Consider the following 17,982-nt stretch of genomic DNA (forward strand, 5'->3'; position numbering starts at 1 on the left):
GTGCCATATTTGCAATTGCCACATGTTATGTTTTATTTTTCCCCAATATGTTAAATACAGCACATTAATAGAAACTGTTCACTAAAATGCACAAAAGTGTGATCTCTGTAGATGTGTTGACTTCATTTCACTTAGAAAATCAACAAAACATGGAATTTGACCAGGAGAGCCAAACTCTTGTAAACAACTAGCAAGTATTAATTTGTGTTTTGCATGAGACCACTGGTGAAATGCTTCTATTCTGCAATTTAATACAAAGTGTTCATTACAAATGGTTTGATGATGAATAGTAGAATCTCTAAATGTTTACATGAATTACAGAATTCCTCAGTATTTGGTATGTTTCTTATTTGCTTTAATGACAGCATGCTCTCAAGTTGGCATAGACTCCGTAAGTTTGCTTAAAGGCCTTTAATCAGTAGATCAAATCCACTTGAGAGTCATCTGAACTTGCGCTACAATGAAACGGATACGACTCAAAAATATGACATTTTTGTACAAAGACTTTAACACAGTCAATGTCATACATTTGCTTTGATTTCAGTAGTGACAAACACACCGAAAATATTTCTTAATTTTATATTGTCATAACTTGATTGTCAATTTTTCAAGATTCCAAAACCTCTGTTTATTTCCAGATTTAAAAGGAAAAAAAACGTACACAAGATTTTAAGCGCTGAGTTCTGGACCTCACTGTAAACTGCACCTTTGTATTTAGTATTTAAAATAACAATGCATAATCCATAGTTATTATACTGAATTTGAAGAATGCTTCTTTCCTTTTTCCTGTAAATATAGTGAAACTCTAATTTCAATTTGGTGCAAATAGTAAATCCTTTTCAGAAACAGACGTATGGTAGGAGGCTTTCTCCTAAACCAATATTTTGCCTGCAACAAGGAAAACCTTTAAAAAAATAACCATCAAATTTACTGGTATTAGTCCAATGTATAGCAAAATCAGAGGTTTATAAAATTATATATCTCACCTCGAAACAACGAGGTTGGATGAAAGTACAAAACCAAAATATGCTACCGTGATCCACCATAACTGTTCCACACTCCCTCCAACATTCAAACTTGAACCTTGTTTGATGAGACCTCTATTTAAGAGTAATGAAAAAAATGAACAATATTCTTCCAGCAGAAGTTGGCAGGGAGTCTTCCCAGGCCCTTAGCCACACCTCCTCAGTTACTGTTATGCCTGATTCTTTTTACTACCATAGTTTTACGTAATCTGAGTCGTTAATGGCAAGTGTTTCTGATAAAATGATCAACTAGTGTAAATACAAAGTAGGTGCACGCTTGGTTTATATTTCACGTAATCTCAGGCGCTGTTTTTCTCCTGTAGTTTGGATCCCCAAATGCTCACCATCTTTGTATGTGTTTCTCATGCTGTTTGTGAAAGTGCCCGAGTTGAGGTTTTCCTGCTGGAATTAACTGTGGTGCAATTTTATCACTCGAGCTCATCGCGCAGAGCCACCACGGAGCCCCGAGACCCAACACAGTGCCAGCTCTTCCTCAACCACAACATTCATTTCCCTGACAAACTTAGACAAGTTAAGCCACAGCTGGAACCCATCAGAACCAAGCAAAAACCAAAATCATGCCCAGCCTGTGTTTGCTAATGTAAATCCCAGCATAAACACTGGCTGCAGGGATGGAAGAAGGGCGAGAGCGATGGAAACAAACTCTATGGCTCTTTGAAGGCTGGACAGGAGATGTGTTTGATGTTGAAAAAGTGCATGAGAACAGAGAGCCGGCAAAGCTGAGGAGAAAACACCGCAGGCTCCATGTGAAGTGGTTTTCACACAGGCGAGAGGAGGAAGGAGAATGCACACAAGAAGAAACTGAAGCTTGCAGAAATATGCTACAGTCCAGCTGTTGGAAACATATAGGCTATTGCAATGTATATATAGTATACAACATTCTGCAAAAGTCACTGTGTGAGAAATATGCAGCGCTATTTTTCCACATCCACATTTTCTTTTCTCACCATCCAAGTAATGCCAAACACATTCAGTGATGCTGAGGTCTGGACACTGGGGTGGTCAGTTAATTGTTAGAACACCAGCAGCTTTTTAGCTCGATCTGTTTCCTTTACTCAGTAAGAGCTTCTTAACAGCTACACATCCACAGAAGAGTTTTAATCATTTATCATCACTCTACTCATTACTCTAAACTTCCTAATCACTGTGTAGTCTAACCACGCTGGGGTTATTCATGATTTCATTTAAACTGCACGTGCAAAACAAACATTCCTAATACACTGACAGAATCTAGCTATAACAAACTAAAAACAGCAGATAAGGACCTTTATTCTGTTCACATTAATGCTTCACTTTTCTAACTAAATATGGTCTACACAACAGGAACGGCTGATAAATATCCGTCCAAAAACCTTACAGACATGACAGGTGCCCAAATTTACAGATAAAACGGCTCTTTTCATGTCTGACCAGAGCAATTTCAAGCCTAAAAATGACTAATAAGCCAGTCCATTAACAGATCTGAGCAGCAGGCAGTGAATGAGTCATCCAGATGCATTACCTAATAAAATGAAATCTTTCATTATAAGTTGAGTCATTTCCCTCAGCACTTTCATCACTTGACCATCGTTACTAAAATTAAACAGTGAAACCTACAATAAAAACACTGAAGCTCAGACTTCCCCTCATTAAATCAATCAGGTCATCATCAGTCAGTGCTTAGCCATTAAGGTAGTGAGGGATAGTTCCACAGGAAGCAGGTGGGTGAAGAAGAAAAAGGGGGTGGGTTGGAGCGTTATTTAAAAATACATTGTGTATTCACAGTGTATTACAAAGCAAGCTCTCTGATAAGTATTATAAAAAGTATTTATAATAGGGATGCGACTAATTGTGATAAGAATCCGTCATATCATAAGGTCGTAAAATAAAGAAAAAAAATTACTTACATGTTACATTCATGTTTTATTGAGCAAAAAAGGTATTTTGTGACACAAACTAAACAATAAGTAGTCCATGTGTTCAAGTAATCATGGTCAGAACATTGTAAAATTTCTCCAGCCACAGTTTTCAAGCTAGAACCAAAGCCACAAGGCCTGTCACACCAAAGCCACAAGGCCTGTCACACCAAAGCCACAAGGCCTGACACACCAAAGCCACAAGGCCTGTCATACCAAAGCCACAAGGCCTTTCACAATTATTACATAATCACCTAATCTCAATCATTGTGAATTATTTGAGAAAATCACAACTACTGAAGCTGAATGCAATCACCACCTGAAACATCACAGTAACTGCTTAGCAACATCCTAGCAACCACCTGGGAAACCACAGCAATCACTGAGCAAGATCCTTGCAACAACCTGGGAAACCACAGCAATCACTGAGCAACATCCTTGCAACAACCTGAAACATCACAGCCACCACAACCACTTAGCGATACCAAAGGAACTACCTGAATAACATCATAACTTGACAACATTCTAGCAATCACCTGGGATATCATAGCAACATCTTAGTGACACCCTAGCTATCACCTAACTGCCTGGGCTACTATAGGAACCTTTGATCAACATTCCAGCGACCACCTTCAATACCACAGCCACTACCTTGCAAAACAATAATAAGTTTGTGAAACACTGTATTAACCACCTAGCAACCCCTGATACACCATAGCATTCAATAAGGTCAAAGTGCTCCATGTTTAAATAAAAAAGGAAATAACTTTAATTTTAAACCTATTTGTTTATGAAAAACAATCTTCTGGCAGCTTAAGCAAACCACTACCTTTAAACAACCAGTACAACATAAACTTATTATAAACAAGGTAATTTCTTTGCTAAACTATTGCTTTAAATGATGTAACAGGGCTTCAGTGTCACAATGTGGTGAAGGCTGGGCTGAATGGTGGTGGAACTGAGAGCAGGACTGTCCCTCATATCAGCTCTACCTGCTCTACAGCATACAGACTCTCTACAAAAGGCTCTTTATGATGTGCACCTGACGTGCTGCACCACGACGGTTCCCACAGAGATTGACTTCACTATTCAATCCCCCCAGCAAGGCTCCCCAACCCCCCCACCTCTTCACCCTCCCACGGGTCCATAGCTCCCATTGCCTGATCTTTTTGGGTGCATTTTGGAATGATGCTGTCATAGCATGAGCTAAAGTGTAGAAAAGCTGCTACTGATACAACTAAAAATAATAATAATAACAATAAGACATATCAAAAGGCTGTACAATAAACTAGTAAGTTTAAAAATACAGATAAGAATGAGTAATGAAATAAAAGTAAGTAAAATAACATGGAAGACTGGTGTGTATTGTACAGTTGTACGTAAGTTTGAACACCGCCAGTCAAAATAACTTAACATCACCTATACAGGGAACTTTTTGTGCAAACATAAGTGCACAATTTCTATTTATTTGCTAAGTTTTTATAAACAAAAAAGTGTGAAATGACAACAAATGACATAAAACATGAAATGTGCCATGTGTTATTTTAATTTTTTCTGTAGATGATGTGTTATTTATTTATTTTCACTTCAACAAAACAGGAATTTCACTGTGGCGCCCAAACTTTAGCATTAGTCTATGAGTATAGCGTAATGGTCCATACTTGGTGGCTTTGGGGGCAGATTTAGCTGAGCAGCACTTCAAATGCAGACCTTGAATCCAGTTTCGGGTCCCGGATTTTGTAATTGCTGGTAGGTGCCCAACCAGTTACATCAACAATTCAGGTTATACAGTCCGGTGAATACAAAATCCAGGACAGGAAACTGGATTCAAGGCCCAGAATTAACTCTACAGTGTTTCCCATCACTGTATAAAAGAAGTTCCATGCCAGTTTTGTTGTTGGATTCACACATTCAGAACAGTGGTTTAAGAAATGGTTTTACTAAAAATATCACAAAAAAACAAAAATAAAATATGAACTCATTTCTATTTAATAACTAAATGCAGTGTGGTGAGGAAAAATGCCACAGGACTTGCCCTGATTGATCTAAAGTGTTGACATTTTGTATTTTCATACCTCGCATGAAAATTTAACAGGGCTTGTTTGAATTGCTTTGATTCCATGTAATTTTTATACTTTTACTCATAATCATTAGATTTCTTTTTTCAAATTTCATGCAAAGACTTGAAATCAAAATTTCTTCAGATTTGTGCTTATAAGAAAAATGAACTTCAAAAGTCTACATATGGACATTAAGAGGTTAAGGATAATGGAGAAAAAATAATCATGTGATTTGGTTCATGAAAGAGGATTCCTAGAAGAATTGGTAGGCTGAAAAGCTGGATAGAGAGAGAGGAAGGGAGAGAATGAGTGTGTTGGGAATTACACTCGCTCCATTATTTCTGCCCTACTTGCATCAGATTTGGTCCGAGCCAACAGCGTGAACTCTGACAATAAGAGCAAACATACAGAGCTGTCCAACAGCCTGCACTGGAGCCAGCACAGCGCAGCCTGACCACTGCTGTCTACACACAACAATGAGTAATCAGTACATGTGTAATTGTACCTAGTTAATGAGTACCTATTAATATGTAATTGTACCCATGTATTAACATTTTATAATAACAACAACAACAATAATAATCATCATCCCCAAAGGAGCATGTTTTCAGCTTTAGTGTAGTGTTTGGCCTTTCAGTTCATATACATGCACTCGTGAGCTCCTGCTGGTGTGGGCTCATACATATTTTTCAAAAGCTACTTGAGAGCTTATGGCTCCCCCTTGTGGAAGAAGTTGTTACTGAAATGATACAATTTAAAAATGCAAAGACATTAAATGATTCATTGTTGATTCATAGAGAAGGTAAGTGGGCCAGAAACTATTGAATATTTTTATTTTCAAATATTCTATCAAATGTCTTGAATATTTGAATATCCTACTAGAATAAGGAAAAATCAAGGTGTTTCACGTAAGAATTTTTACAGTTTTTACAGTAATTTTTACTTTATTTTATTAACGTTTTAGTATTTATTAGGGAAACTGGAAATACTACAAAATAAAGGAAAAACATCTCTGGTAAACAACTATTGTCATAGCAAGTACTATAAAACCGGGACATATCTAGCAACCATAGCCGAATTGATGAGACTATTTCGGAACAGAAGAAACATTATCTTTTCATAATCAATATTTTATTGTTCAATTATTCAAACTGCACTGCTGTTTTTAAATATTTTAATCAAATTTGATCATTAAATCGAATATTTATTTTAAATTAAATAATCAAGTTCCATTCACAAAACTCTCCACTAAACTCTTCACTAAAAGCTGAACGGGACTTTCTGAGCATTCAGGTTTTCATTACTGATTTCCATCGTTTACATCACTGCCTCACATTTCCTGCTATGTTACGGCACACAGTCAAATCCCTGCTGGTAGGAGAGATGGGAGAGATATCCCGGCCTGCACTAATCCTGTGGCTTTTAAACTCTAATCCACAAGCAGACTCTGCTCATCCTTTGCAGCTGCCCCTTTAACTGGAACCTGCTGGCCCTGCCGCTGTTTACGTTAGGCTGCCTCTCTGCTCCTCATCGAGTTTCGGGCAGCAGAAAGTCTCAGAGCAAAAACAAAAAGCTTTATCAAAGGCAACCTCAGCAGGTTAAGATAAAATGTTTTTACTCTCCATTATAAAAAGCACCTGGAGTTAAATGAACAGCACACAGACTGACTCCACTCATCAATTCAGTTTCCTGAATCTGAAGGTATATGACACACAGGTTCCTATTTATACAATACAGGCTGGGGGTCATGTATATGGCCCAAACATGTAAATAGCCATATATGATGATAATAATATGTCCCATATATTGCAAGTATGGTTGCATGCAAAACTGATTTTCTATGTAAAAAATGTCAGTATCCTCTAAAGACAACAATCAAATGTGGCATCTTTTCTGTACATTTTTCTGCACAATTTCTACTTTTATTTACTAAGTTTAACATATTTTATATATGCACATATAAAATGTGCCATAACTTTTGAAAAGGCTTCATTTTCTGTTTTTTTCCACAATATCTTAAACTCTACCTAAATGATCCTGCCGAAAGTGCTCAGCAAGTGAGTTATCCTGAACAGACGGGTGTATGAATGGCCATTATAATAGCATACCTGAAAGCCCTGGATGTGAGCTAGGTACTCAAGCTGCTGTGATGGCTGGACAGAGCTACAGGTCAGCGTGGTGGGTTTACCCTTCAGTCCTTCCCCTGTGGGGGTCCCACTCAGCAGCTCCCTGGCCATGGAGGCGGTGCTGCTGCTACCGGGGGAGCTGTAGAAAGGTCCAGCAGACCCCTGGCCCAGTTCTTTAGTGCTCATAAAGCTGACAGATGCTCCGGAGCTACCTTTATTCCGACTGGCTTCCATCTCCTGATACACATCCGGGGACAGGTGCAGAATTCCTTTCTGTGCTGCAGGAGAAAAAGAGACAAATAAATGCTGCTTGCACCTGATACATACACACATGTAAGAGTAAGGGTAAGAGACAAATAAGTTTTTTTAAAATGACAATTTATTTTAAAAATCTTATTAAAAAGCTTTATCTTTTTATCATTTACGTGCATTTTATGTCTTACATATAGTCAGTGTTACCAAAGCTTTTAATTGCCTATTTCAGTTATTAATTTATTAACTGTAATTTATTAACTGTACTTTAAAAGTTGAACACTTTTAAAGTTTTTATTTATGTGGCAACATGGATTTCATTTTAAAGTTTTTAAAAACTTTTCAAAGTTTTTAAACATATAATTATGACGATTTTATCTAGCATGTTATAGTAATGACTATAACTATTTTATATAGAACATTATACAACAAATACCTTTTTGATAGTTTACTTAATCAACATATTGGATGGATGGTTACACCACCTGACATTTTTAGACTTCTGCAGGTTTAAAGAAAAAAAATGTAATATATATTTCTTTTTTCTTTTTTTTTTTTTTTACATGGATGCACTGAAAATTCTTTTACATAAAAAGGTAGACCATTAGTTAGACAGAACGATAGATTGACAGATCAGGTAGATAGATAGGTACACAGTGGACTGATAGACAGACAGAAGCAAAGACAGACAAAAGCACAGACAGACAGATGTATATATTAGACAGTCAGAGACCCCGATAGATATGAGGACAAAATGTAAAATAAATAAATAAATAAAACTGGTTTAACAGATGTACTTCATTACTTGTCAAAAGAGGATTTTTTGGACAAGAAAGAGGGAAAATCTTCTCTAAAAGTCTGAAATGTTCCAGCAGACAGATAACAGCTAACCTTTGCTGAAAAACCAGCATGATGTTTAAACACAAACCATGCTGAGAAAATGTCCACAGAGCCAACGATAAGGTAACTGCACTAAAATCTGAACAAAATCTCTACTTCTGCAATATTACAAAAGGTCATTAGTAACAAAAGGAATGAGATGTGAACAAGATGTGAAATCATGTGCGCCATTTGTACAGATTTACATGACCACTTGGACGGCTCACTTTACACTGAAATTTTCATCTAGCCAGTAAAACACTGTTAAGAATCCAGTGGATTATGTCATTAAAGGAGTCATATCCTACATTTTTCTTCTTTTTCCCATAAAACTTCAGTGTGAATGGGCAGGGACAAACTGTTGAGGTCTGAATAGGCATATATAAACATGTTGCTCACATACTACATCAAAGTGTCATTCCAAAAAAGGAGAAAAAACGTTTTCAATGTTATGCCCCTCTTAAAATCTGTGGAGCATGTTGGTTCTAGGCCTGTCTGCCTGGAAAAATAGGCAACATTCAGGCTCAGACAAGAATCCAGCTGTGCTGATGTGTGCATCTGTGCTTCAAGGCTACTTCCTGTTTGTTTGCACTGCAGGGAAACAAATGCTGGAAAGCAGCATGACTTTAAACAGAATTACATAAGCAAAAAGAGTAAAGTGATTTAACACGGTGTTCACTCCATAAAGCCTGTAAACATTACTTTAGAAATTAGTAAGAATAAACAAGGCGTCTACCGAAGGCTGAAGCTCGCTGTTAACACAGTCTATAATTTATTGAATGGAGTCATCAAATAAAAACACAGTGTGGATTTCCCTGAGCTCTTTTCAATCAGACCAAATGCAATAAAATCACAGAAGAGGCTTGTTTCCACTTAAAACAATTTTAGCAGTTTAGCAGGGTTATTAGGACTGCATCGATATGGGGTTTGTGGGCCAATGCCCATATCTGATATTTTGTGTATGCATTTATATGATTCCAAAAATCCTGGCAAAGTACATAAAATGCTAATAAAAACAAAAAGCAATGATTATTAAATCTGCTAAATTTCCTTCGGGATCAATGAAGTATCTATCTATCTTAAAATCTGTTTGGATTGAAAAAACTGCTTTTTGTAAATATAAACTCATACAATATAAAAATTTGGCATGAGTGCATGTTTACCACTGTGTTACATCTCTTTACCATTTAGCCACTCTTCAGTTATGCAAGTCTTCAGATGCACAACCGTGCATGGCCTTTGTTGATAAGACACATGTATTTAGCAACACACAGTTCTGGACTGCAGACAGGCCAGTCTAGCACTCAGACTCTCTTACAATGCAGTCATGCTGTTGTAGCCTCTGCAGAATGTGGGTTGGTGTTGTCAAGCTCAAATAATTATAACGTCTCTGAAAAAGACGGCGTCTAGAGGGCAGCATACATAGTTCCAAAACGGGTTCCGCATTAATGCTCCTTTCACAGATGTGCAGAATACCCATGGATACACCCCTAACACTAGGACAGATGCTGGCTTTTGAACTTCACACTGGTAACATTCTGGAGGGTCCGTTTCTTATTTGGGCTGGATACCAATACATACATTATTTACATATACAAGACTGACTTAGACTACATTACATGTTTCCTCTGTGCATCAATTATTTTCAGGTAAGCTTTAGACGTCCGCAGCGGATCTGGACATTGTTGATATATGATGTGATATATTGCTTGATATTGCTGTGCACAGTACAGTGTTAACTTGCAATGTTGAATCCTTTACTAATTCAGTTTTGGCAAAGTGTTGAGACTCGACCCATCCTTGCTCATAAAGAATCAGGTCTTTGCTAGATGCTCCTTTTATATCAAAGCATGACTGCATCACCAGTTTAAGAAGTTTTTTTGAACATTTCAGGCATGAATTTCAGAAAGAACTCTTAGCAATTCAATAAATACACAATCAGATATTAAGTCTTTTTTTTAAATTGCTTTTTTAAAGCAATGATTACGCCAATACCAAAACAGATACCATGGCAACATAAACATCACTGTACATTCCTAATATTTATCATTAACAAAAACGAAAACAAAAATACTTGTATTATCTTATCCTGTTTTTTCAGTCTGTAAAACACTGAATGGCTGCTTTGAAAAGTGCTGTATAAATAAAGATGTTTTTATTAGTAGTAGTAGTAGTAGTATTTTATTATTAAAATTAGGGCTGTCACGATTAAAAAAATGTAATTGTGATTAATCTCTACTGAACCCACAAAACACAAAATTGGATTTGTAATATATTAGGGAGCTTTAGTCTCAAATATAAGACATGTAGTCACATACTACTGTGTCTCAGTTCAGATGTGTAACAAAAGAAAATAATAACTAAAAACTTCAACTGTGCTGAAGTTGTATTCAGTCACAGCCTATAGGACTTCACAGTACTGCACAAACAAAAATAAATCACACAAAGTTGGACATGTAGTGTCATACCACAGTGCTACAGCATTGTAAACAGCATGTAAACGTGGCTACTAACTAGCTATGTTTACATGCAACCTAATAATCCGAATAATAGCTCAATCGGAACAGAAAACATCTATGTAAACATCTCAATCGGAACAGTCTAGTCCGATTGAGGCCATTCGGAATACAATTTCTATCCGATTGAACAAGGTGGGTAAACCTCTAAATAACCCATTAAATAGAAGAATAATAACCGTGTAAATGCCTGAATCCGATTACACTCCAATCGGAATGTGTAAATACGGTCTGCGCATGCACGGCGTGTCATAGTGAAAGGTTTATACTGTTCTGATTTTTAACTGTTGCGACTCAAAAATAATCACAGCTTTTATCTTAAAATAATCTACAACTACAAAATAAGTTCAAAGTCCTCTTTAAAGGAAACAACTACATAAAAATACTAAATAACAGTTAAAAAAAAATTTAAATTAAAAACTATAATAAGCCTGGAGTTTAGCCTTTAATGAAGTACAACTAAAAGCACAAACATAACCCAGTCTATCAGACCCTGCATAAGAAAGAGAACAGAAGAGAGGTGTTAGCCAAGATTACATCAGCAGAAAAATACAACAAAAAGCACATAAATGTTCAATAAAATTATTCCCCCGTTGAGCCTCTCGCTGTGAACTGGAGAGCAGCCAGCCAACAGCCAAAGTACTCTGATTTAAAACAGATAAAAACACAGCTCCATTTCTGTAAATCAACAACACAAAGCAACGCACGGAGAACCTAAACATCAACATACTGTACTGTAAATGAACACCACCCACTCCAGCTATTTTCTTTTCAATACCTTCTGCACTGAAGTACACAGACATCTTACAGACAAAACCTCACAGCATTAAAGGGCCCATTTAAAAAAAATATCTATTTCTACTGACACTGAAACATGAACATTACATTTTATATATGACATGTCAAACATTTAGATTTGCATTATAGTCAAACATAACACTCTGTAGTGTTACAAATATTGTAAAATGAATAAAAAGCAAATAAGTGCAACAACCCAGAGTGACCTCAACATTCTGCTCTTCTGTCTTCATTAAATAGATCATCAAATATTTGTTTGAAATGTTAAAATTTAAATGCATGTCTGATGCCACTCACAAAAACTTATTTAAACACAATTATTCCCCATACACTCCATATGTTAAGTGGTGCTGGTCACAAACATGAGGACATTTATATATGACCACTCCTCCAGTAATTCAGAACCATCCACTTAAGATGCAGTAGTTTAGCCCCGCCCATTCAGCCACTATTTATTTATTATGTATTTTACACTATATTTCCATCTATTCAGCCTATAACAATTTAGCGCTACAGGACACAAGCCCAGCCTATTCAGCCTCCAGCACTTTAGCCCTGCTCATTTATACTACAGTATTTTCCTCACCCAATCAGCCTACAGCCGTTTAGCCACGCCCATTCAGCAGTTAGAGTGTTGCTCCTGCAGACAGTCTGTAGCACAGTTATTGCAGCAGAAGATGGGGGGAAACAAATGTTGTGTTGTTTGTGGCAGTCAGCAAATGGATTTTTCCAACTTTTAAAGATTCCACACTTCCAAAAAGAGCAGCTGAAGTTTATTTTTCCACCGACAGGCCTTAGGATTTCAGTCTTGACTTCATAGTTTGTTGCACATTTCAGCCTGGACTGCTTTGAATGAGGCACAATCAGACCAATTAAAACAGCGAACAATTAAAAACTACTATTTAACTACCATTTCAAACATTTTTCATTGCTGAGCTATTACTAGTGGACGTCTGCTTCCTATCACCACCACTGTGAACAACACGGACTCAGTAAGTTTCTCTAGAACAGAGAATTTCACATCAAACCACTCTGAATAACTCTACTTACATCTTAACCGTCTAACTGCCCAGGAATTTTGAAAAATCTGTGGAATTCCTCTTTAAGCTTAAGGAAAAGCCTTGAAAGCTAAAGCATTGGGAAAGGATCTATCACTTTAATGAGTGGGAAAGTAAGATGGAGCAGCTCTGGCTGCAATGAGCTCTGGATCATATCAGCGCACTGTGGAGATGCTGCTGGTTCTGCTGGCAGAGCTGTGGAACTGTAAATTAGTGGCGCTTTTCTGACAGTAAAAGCTGGGCGGTTGGGAAAGTTTACAGAGAGAAAGAGAGAGAGAGGCAGATCGAGATGAACTACGCAAAGTTAACACTGGAAAATGGCTCTGTTCCAGCTAAACAAAGCCAACACTACATCATGAAGTAAGGAATTCACACCATCACTTTCTCTCTGTTCTTCCTCTGATGACCTGTTTATGTGTTTATGTGGTTTCTGCCTGTGGGCTTTATGTCTGTATGTGTGTATTTTTGGGGCATCAAAGTTAATATGTTAATAAATTGTTAATGTCACTATTGTTTTTAATACTGTTAAAACTTTAGTTTGACCCATTTAACCATCCATTTTTGGCCAAAAAAATAAATACAGTGCCCTCCTTAAATTTTGGCACCCCTGGTGAACATGAGTTGTACTTTACTGCTTATCCTTTTGATCAGTTTTTAAAAAATGTTAACAAAAATCTTTACCTTTATTTGAAGTGCAATGATTGAAAGAAAAAATCAGATTCATTTTGTATGTTGTAAAGTTCTCCTCTGTTATCTGGAACAGTTAAATGGTCAGCCATGACTTTCTCTTTCACTGGGGTAAAAATGTGAGGTGACACCCAGGCCAAATTCCCATGTTAACAAAAGACTGTTAAGCTGCAAAAATCAGGAAATGGCTACATGAAAACATAGTGCCCCGATAGTGGATGAAAATCCATATAATTCAGATGCTTCAAGCAACTTGAGATGCTAAAAATCTGCCCGGAAGAGGACATACTGACCTCACTCACAGCAAAGAGGAAGGCTTGAGTAGCCATAGAATCTCCAAGGATTACAGCTGAGGAATTGCAGACATTAGTTATATCTTGGGGTCAGAATGTCTCCTAAGCTACAATCAGATGCCACCTACGTAACCACAAGTTGTTTGGCAGGGTTTCCAGAAGAAAGCCTCTACTGTCAAACAAACTCAAGCGCCTACAGTTACTGGAAGTCTCAGTGGGATTGTGTTCTGTGGTAAGATAACACCAAAATAGATCTTTTTGGCAACAAACACCAAAAGGTGGGTTTATCCCACACACAAAGAAAGCTATGCAGAAAAGTATCACCCCCTCACTGTGAAATATGGTGGTGGATCTGTGATGTTGGGGGGGGGTGGTTTTCTTTCCAAGGCTTTGTACAACTTGTTCAGATACAAGCTATCATGAACTTCATCAAGTACCAGCAGATGCAAATATTGAAACTTGACTGCCTCAGAACAAGTAAACTGTGCCATGGTTGAATCTTCCAGCAGGACAACGATCCTAAACACACCTCAAAATCAGCATAATATTGTTTACTGACCACAAAATCAATGTTTTGTCATGGCCACCCCAGTCCCTTGACCTAAACCCCTTAGAAAACCTGTGGGATGAGCTGAAGAGGAGAATCCACAAGCATGAAACTGAATCTGAAGAATCTGGAGAGATTATGCATAGATGAATATTCTCAGATCATTTGCCATGTGTTCTCCTGTCTCATTGAGCATTATTGGGCACAGAGTTAGTATCTTTGCAATTGGAGGCTGTGCAAAGTATTAAGATGAAGGAGTGCGAACTACAGTGGCACACAGGTTTAAGAAAAATGCTTACTTCACAATAAAATTTAGTTTTTTCTTTTAATCATTGTGCTTCAGAAAGCATTGTGCATCTCATTAAAAATTTGAATGAACGATGAAAAAGGATAATTAATTAATAAAGAATGTTTTTACAGCCCATTTTGCTCATGGTTACCAGTGGTGCCAATATTTGCAGAGTGCACTGGAAGCTTGCAATGTTTCAAAGGCTAAAATTTAAATGTGATCAATATTGAAAAGTACTGTGATTAAAAAGACTGTTTGAACATCGGAAAACCAGTGAAATGCAAATACACTCTGTTACAGCTGTGTACCTGCATGCTCTTTAACCCACATACTTCTCAACATTAACTGATTTAAAGCTCTAACTCTGTGGAACCGGTGGTTCAGAAATGCACAGTCAAATAGAATGCTAATGTAATTTTATGACTTTTAAATGATTATTTTTATAAAAAAATTACAAAGAACATCTAAGATTTTTGGCTTTCAGTAGTACATTGTAAGCATATAAGTGTATGAACATAAAACATTTTCTGTTAATTTGAAGAGAGCTTATACAAAATAAATAAATGAATAAAACTTTACATTTCTTTCATGGAGTTACTGAATAATTTACCTTACGATTTGGGCATGTAAATTCGGATGGAAAAAACAAAATATGGTCACGAGCATAAGAGGTTAATGATGGTCTTTAATGGAAAACACAAATACAACCCCAATTCCAATGAAGTTGGGACAATGTGTAAAACATAAATAAGAACAGAATACGATGATTTGCAAATCCTTTTCAACCTATATTCAATTGAATACACTACAAAGACAAGATATTTAATGTTGAAACGGATAAACTTTTTTTTGCAAATATTCACTCATTTTGAATTTGATGCCTGCAACACGTTCCAAAGAAGTTTACCTCTATGTTACATCACCTTTCCTTTTAAAAACACTCAATAAGTGTTTGGGAACTGAGGACACTAATTGTTGAAGGTTTGTAGGTGGAATTCTTTCCCATTCTTACTTGATGTACAACTTCAGTTGCTCAACAGTCCGGGGTCTCTGTTGTCGTATTTTGCGCTTCATAATGCGCCACACATTTTCAATGTCTGGTCTGGCCAGGTCTGGACTGCAGGCAGGCTAGTCTAGTACCCGCACTCTTTTACTATGAAGCCACGCTGTTGTAACACATGCAGAATGTGGCTTGGCATTGTCTTGCTGAAATAAGCAGGACGTCCCTGAAAAAGATGTTGTTTGGATGGCAGCATATGTTGCTCCAAAACCTGTATGTACCTTTCAGCATTAATGGTGCCTTCACAGATGTGCAAGTTACTCATGCCATGGGCACTAACACATCCCCACACCATCAGAGATGCTGGCTTTTGAACTTTGCGCTGATAACAATCTGGACAGTCCTTTTCCTCTTTGGCCCGGAGGACACGACGTCCATGATTTCCAAAAATTTGAAATGTGGACTCGTCAGACCACAGGACACTTTTCCACTTTGCATCAGTCCATCTCAGATGAGCTCGGGCCCAGAGAAGCCAGAATGATGTCAGTTTTTAATGTAGTGCCACCTGAGGGATCGAAAGTCACGGGCATTCAATGTTGGTTTTCTGCCTTGCCGCTTACTTGCAGAGATTTCTCCAGATTCTCTGAATCTTTTGTTAATATTATGGACTGTAGATGATGAAATCCCTAAATTCCTTGCAATTGCGTGTTGAGAAACATTGTTCTTAAACTGTTGGACTATTTGCTCACGCAGTTGTTCACAAAGTGGTGAACCTCGCCCCATCCTTGCTTGTGAACGAGAGAGTCTTTCAGGGATGCTCCCTTTATACCCAATCATGACACTCACCTGTTTCCAATTAACCTGTTCACCTGTGGAATGTTACAAACAGGTGTTTTTTGAGCATTCCTCAACTTTTCCAGTCTTTTGTTGCCAGTGTCCCAACTTCATTGGAACGTGTTGCAGGCATCAAATTAAAAATGAGTGAATATTTGCAAAAAACTAAGTTTATGTATTTGAACATTAAATATCTTGTCTTTGTAGTGTATTCAATTGAATATAGGTTGAAAAGGATTTGCAAATCACCATATTCTGTTTTTATGTTTTACACAACGTCCCAAGTTCATTGGAATTGGAGTTGTAATACAGAATAAATCAAATGCTTTTTGTAATACATTTTGTCACCTCTGGTTTGAAAGATGTTTAAAGATGTTCTGTTTCTTCTCAAAATGCTAATCATTAAAGCAAGGTGTGCCAATAGCATCACCTGCTGGAGAATCTTTAGGTTGTTCAATGGGAGCACCAAAGCTAAGCCCACATGCTTTATGTATATAAAAAAAAAAAAGGGGGGGGGGGGGGTTCTGTTGTTATGGAGAAGGTCCTTGAATTCAGCTTTAGATACATTTCGGAAGCTATGAAGTATTCTCATAATTATACAACTTTTAATATATATATATATATATATATATATATATATATATATATATATATATAATTTTTTAAATAATATTAACTTTCAAAAAGTTTCTTTTACTTTTTGGGGGAAAAAAGAAGTTTAATATGTAAGCACTGTTAAAGTTATAAAAAATTACAATTCATTCCTCTGTCATATGCCATATATGGAAACCAAGCAGCAAAAGCTTGCAAAACTTCTGAAATAACTGTTTGTGATACCACAAGAACTAGATAATTTCCACCTATTCTGTGTTTATAGTAGTTTAGTCTCACCCATTCATGCTGAAGTTGTAAGGTGCACCAAACAGAACACTTTATTTCAATGTAACAACACAGTAACAAAAACAACCTGTTTAATTGTAAGGAGTAAAAAAATGGCTAGAAAATGGTATAATCCTATTTAGAACATAAAACCACATTAAGGTTACAAGTGGACCTCAGGGGAAAAAATAACTACATTTAAAAACCCTGCTATGACTGACACAAGCCTCTATCTGGATTTCAGTACAAACTAAACAAAAAACGTCATCCTTGTCCCAACATTCTCGCCACCAAAGACCTAACCAGTGCCCAAATTCATATTTATTACATACTGATTCATTACATACCAGCATTACATAGAGCAAACTGAGACCACATATTACCTTTTTTATGTATTTTTTAAACAAAAATATGTTGGACTAAAATTTCAAAATGTTCATTTTTTTAAAGAATTTACTTTAATAGTGAAATTCATTCTGACAACCCTAACGTATGTAGGTGTGGGTGTGAGAGCATGCTTACGTGTCTGTGTGTGTGTAGTCAGTAATCCTGAGTGACAAATAAAAGGCGTAAACAGAAAAATAAAGAGCAGTCTGTCTGAATGGAGGAAAAGGCAGCACTGTGTGTGACTGTGTGTGTGTGTGTGTGTGTCAGTCAGACAGATTAAACACTGGAGCATCACCCGCGACAACACACACACACACTTACTGTTCGCCGATGCTTCAGGAAAACCGGCCCTCTGTCCATTCCAACCTTTATTATCCATCTGTGACTGAGAGAGAGAGAGAGAGAGAGAGAGAGAGAGAGAGAGCGGGAGGAAGTG

The 17,982-nt window shown here is 37.0% G+C and overlaps 1 protein-coding gene across 2 annotated transcripts in view; it reads right to left on the reverse strand.

Moving 5' to 3' along the window:
* The window catches only part of stau2 (staufen double-stranded RNA binding protein 2), a 148,017-nt gene that overhangs the window by 59,630 nt on the left and 70,405 nt on the right, over positions 1-17,982 (reverse strand). Inside the window, exons 11-12 of one of the 2 annotated variants that reach the window (XM_017696214.2) lie at positions 17,868-17,925; positions 7,110-7,405 (exon numbers count right to left, since the gene is read on the reverse strand). In XM_017696214.2, coding sequence (XP_017551703.1) covers positions 7,110-7,405; positions 17,868-17,925 — 354 coding nt within the window. Of the gene's footprint in view, positions 1-7,109; positions 7,406-17,867; positions 17,932-17,982 lie in introns of both variants that reach the window. The other variant, XM_017696212.2, reaches the window with a different exon arrangement.

This window comes from Pygocentrus nattereri, chromosome 24 (genome assembly GCF_015220715.1).
Source record: "Pygocentrus nattereri isolate fPygNat1 chromosome 24, fPygNat1.pri, whole genome shotgun sequence".
NCBI lineage: Eukaryota > Metazoa > Chordata > Actinopteri > Characiformes > Serrasalmidae > Pygocentrus > Pygocentrus nattereri.